The following is a 3753-nucleotide window of genomic DNA, read 5'->3' as shown; positions in this document are numbered from 1 at the left end:
TCGCGACGATGTTTTGATTACCTATTTGTGGGAAATCCACCATGGTTGCCGAGAAGGGCATGCACCAAATTCGATGATCTGTGTAAACCAGCAGGCGCCTGATGTTGAATATTTGTTAAGGTACCAGGGGTACCCCATTTCAAAAAAAAATGAGAGGTACCCTAGACATTTACAAGATAACAGTTTAGCCAAGCATTCATTTGCAGAATAACAAGAATGCAAAGTACAAGAGGGCTCGGTGGCATGGTATCATAACAAAAGAAAAGTCCCAATAATACAAAATATCCCAAGAAACCAAAAAGAAATAAATAAGTTCCAAATAGCAAAATGTGGATAGATCCAAAACAAAGAAGAGCACAGTGAAAAGGCTACACCGAGGGTGGAACATCATCTCCACCTTCCTTCTCCAGAGGGCGATCAGCAGAGGACTCTGAGGTACCGGGAATAGGAGCAGCCGAAGTAGGGGTATCCGAGGCAGGCAACGGCTGAAGCGCGCGGGGTACCCGACCGTGCATGGGAAGACTTCTTCCTCTCCGCAATCGTCTTCAGAATCGTTGCCTTGTTGACAAATTTATGAACACGGGGTACCTCCAATTTCGGATCCACGCTCCATACCTCCGTCATAATAAGTGAGAACGCATCCTCCGCCATCGTCTTTTGTCGGGATAACAGATCCTCGTTGGTGGCCCTCAACTCATCACAATCCTTCTCCACCCGAGCTTTCTCTCCCGACAGGCCAGCAATGCGTTCTTGCAAAGTTTTAACTTCTCGAGCAAGCTGATCCTCGCGAGACTGACAGCTTTGGAGCTCACCCCTTAACTTGTCGACCTCTGACTGGGCGGCAACAAGGGAGTCGAGGTCTAGAAGGCAGTGGCTGAGGAGATAGGATGCTTGCGGGTCATAAAAGACATGTTAAATATATGTGTATGGCAATATGATTAAGTAAGTAATAAATAAACAAAATGAAGGGTACACCCGGGGTACCCCGGGAAAGCCTACCTCTTGTCAGTCTCTTCAGCAACCTCGGAGGTAACATTTTCAGCAGAGTAGTAAAAACAGCGAGCCAAGTGCGAAACCTCCTTGTTGGAAGCCGGGTCTAGGTCACCCCCACGTAACTCATCGGGAAAAGTGGAAACCAGCCTGAATTTTCTCTTCTTCGAGCGAGGGGTACCCTTCGACCTGCTGTGGAAGGTACCCTGAGATTTCCCCTTTGGTTCGGGAACTCGAGGTTGCCGGGAGCCTTTCTGGGGTACCGCCGAATCCTAAGATCCGGAAGCACCGCCCACTACCGCTTGGAAAAAGGCGTCAAAAGCATCACCCGCCGATTCCATAACTGCACCCAATGCACAAAAGTTATGTTAGCTGGACAAGTACTAAGTACTACAAAAGTAAAAATGGGAAATGAAAAGCGGGGAAGCAAAATAAAGAATGGAGTGATAACGGGGTACCCCAGTCCCGTAGATAATAATAGGATACCCCCCAACACCCGAATTATACATGAGTAACCCCCGGGAGTAGGTGGAGGACTTCGGTCAATCAGCCCCGCTCTCCATAATCGGCTCTCCTCTAGCACATCACTACCCCTCTGTGCACCTCGAAGCCTATCCACAAACTTCTTCACCTCTCTCCCCACCTCCTGAACTGGGCATGATCCTTTAGCCCATGTCACACCTGCAAAAGAATGAAGAACCCAAGGTTAGTGAGACATTCATGTGAAAGATTACGATAAAGAAACGTAAGTAAACGAGATACTTACAGTCTGCATTGAAGGAATTGAGAACCTCCACGGGGTTGCCCTCTTCACCCAGAGTCTCTGTCCCCTACCTACCCTCAGCAACAAACCATACCTTTCGGTAACCCTTCTTTAAGGCGGGGTTCCCCTCAACAATATGGCCATGATCACCCCAAGGGGAGAAGTAAGCAACATCGGGACCCTTAGGCTTTTTGAATTGATAAAGGCCCTTCAACTCCTGGATAGAAATGTCGCACCTCAATACCTCCAACCATAATACATGTAAACCCATAAGTGTCCTCCACCCCGGAAGGGACAACTGCCCAGGAGATACCCCCAAGTAACTAAACATTCACATATAGAAAGGTTGGAGGGGCAAGCGGAGTCCTAGATCAAAGAGGTCAATATGGAGAGCAATCCCATCAGACTTCGAACACTCAGGTCGCTCATCCACATGGGGTACCCTAAGCTGAACAGAGGGAGGAATATTGTATTTGGCTCTAATTCGTTCTAAGTCCCCCAAGGTAGCCCTCCTAGTGCCCAGGGAAAAAAAGTTGCCAGATTTTGAAGGTGTGGCAGGGGGAGATTTGGGAGGCCGGTCCAAGGAACGAGCGGAAACCTTGGGCTTGGATGACTTACCCTTTTTTTCAGGATGGGGGGTTGGCCGTTTACTGGGAAAGCGTGGGCTGACACGAGGGGTACTCCTAGGGGGAGAGAGCTCAGAACGAGAGTTGCAACTCCTAGAGGTACTAGGGGGGGACCTATCCCCCTCGCTAATTGAAATGTGGGAAGGAGGACCCGCAGGAGGATTGTCAACCCTACTAACCCTAACTGCACGTCGCTTCCTCACGGGTCCCGTATGTTTATTGCCCATCTACTTTCCCCCAACAACCATACATCCAACAAGCCACAAGTTCCCCAACAACAAGCCACAAGTTCCCTAACAACACATCCATAAACCCCCAACAATGCATCCAACAAGCCACAAGTTCCCCAACAACACATCCACAAGCCCCCAACAACACATCCAACAAGCCACAAGTTCCCCAAACAACAACATATTTATACCAACCACCACCCACCACACATCAACCATCAAATGCAAACACCAACCACAAAAAAAAATAAACAAACAAACAAATTTTTCTCAGAGTATGCAAAATAGTGCCATTGTAAATGCGCCAAAGGAGGAGAAACGAGGAAGGATACCTGAGATTTACCAACTTGATGGATCGGGATTGGTAATCGTGGAGAGATAAAGCTACAGGCAACAAAAAAATAGTAGGTAAAAATATGCAAGTATAAAAACAAAAAATAAGCTTAAATATATATATGATTATCTATAAATAAATAAATAAAATGAAAAACGAAGGGTTACAACCATCGAGAACCATCGCCGGCTGCCATGGCTGCAACCACCGAGAATCGACGTCGGAAAAATGCAAAGGAGGACGCCGGCCGAAATAAAAAAAATGAAAACAAAAAAAAGAGAAAGAAGAAGAGAAAAACCGAGAAGCTGCAGCCACCAAGAAGAACCGGCTGCCATGGCTGCAACCACCAAATTGACGCCGGTTGCCGTGGGTGCATCCACCAAGAAAAACCGACGATGGAGATCACAAAAAGGAGAGAAAGAAGAGAGAGAGAAGGAGAAAGAGGAGAGAGGAAGTAAGAGAAAAATGAGGAAACAAGAAAGGGGGAGGATTACCGCGCTATTGCCGAGTTGGATCTCGCCGTGAGCTGCCGGAAAACCGCGTTGAACCGACCAGATCTGGAACCAAAACCGCCACTGCAGCAGCCGAGAAAACACGTCGAAAAACACTCAAGAAGAATGCCGGCCGAGAGAGGAAGAGAAAGAAGAAAGAAAGAAAAGGAAGAAAAAAAAGAGAGAAAGAGAAAGAAGAAAGAAAGAAAAGGGAGAAAGAAAATAGAAGAAAGAAAAGAGAGAAAGAGAAAGAAGAAAGAAAGAAAAGGGAGAAAGAAAATAGAAGAAAGAAAAAGGGGAAGAAGAAGGAAAAAAAAGA

At 46.8% G+C, this 3753-nt stretch overlaps 2 protein-coding genes across 2 annotated transcripts; both read right to left on the bottom strand.

The window, feature by feature from the left end:
* Positions 1–224: 224 nt before the first annotated feature.
* On the bottom strand, positions 225–2024 carry LOC102613000 (uncharacterized). Its single transcript, XM_006485760.4, has 4 exons — positions 1829–2024; positions 1487–1671; positions 1000–1262; positions 225–874 (listed from the first exon to the last, which is right to left on the bottom strand). Exons 1-4 carry the CDS (start codon positions 2022–2024, stop codon positions 418–420), a joined length of 1101 nt encoding a protein of 366 aa, XP_006485823.3. The 3' UTR covers positions 225–417.
* LOC112498850 (uncharacterized) lies at positions 225–3428 on the bottom strand. The gene is made up of 4 exons (XM_052431324.1): positions 3114–3428; positions 2942–2993; positions 1757–2606; positions 225–1671 (listed from the first exon to the last, which is right to left on the bottom strand). Exons 1-3 carry the CDS (start codon positions 3317–3319, stop codon positions 2085–2087), a joined length of 780 nt encoding a protein of 259 aa, XP_052287284.1. The 5' UTR covers positions 3320–3428; the 3' UTR covers positions 225–1671; positions 1757–2084.
* Positions 3429–3753: the final 325 nt, after the last annotated feature.

Source organism: Citrus sinensis, chromosome 1, assembly GCF_022201045.2.
Source record: "Citrus sinensis cultivar Valencia sweet orange chromosome 1, DVS_A1.0, whole genome shotgun sequence".
Classification (NCBI taxonomy): domain Eukaryota; kingdom Viridiplantae; phylum Streptophyta; class Magnoliopsida; order Sapindales; family Rutaceae; genus Citrus; species Citrus sinensis.
Note: the sequence above shows the minus strand (reverse complement) of the source record. Positions and strands in the feature narration are given on the sequence as shown.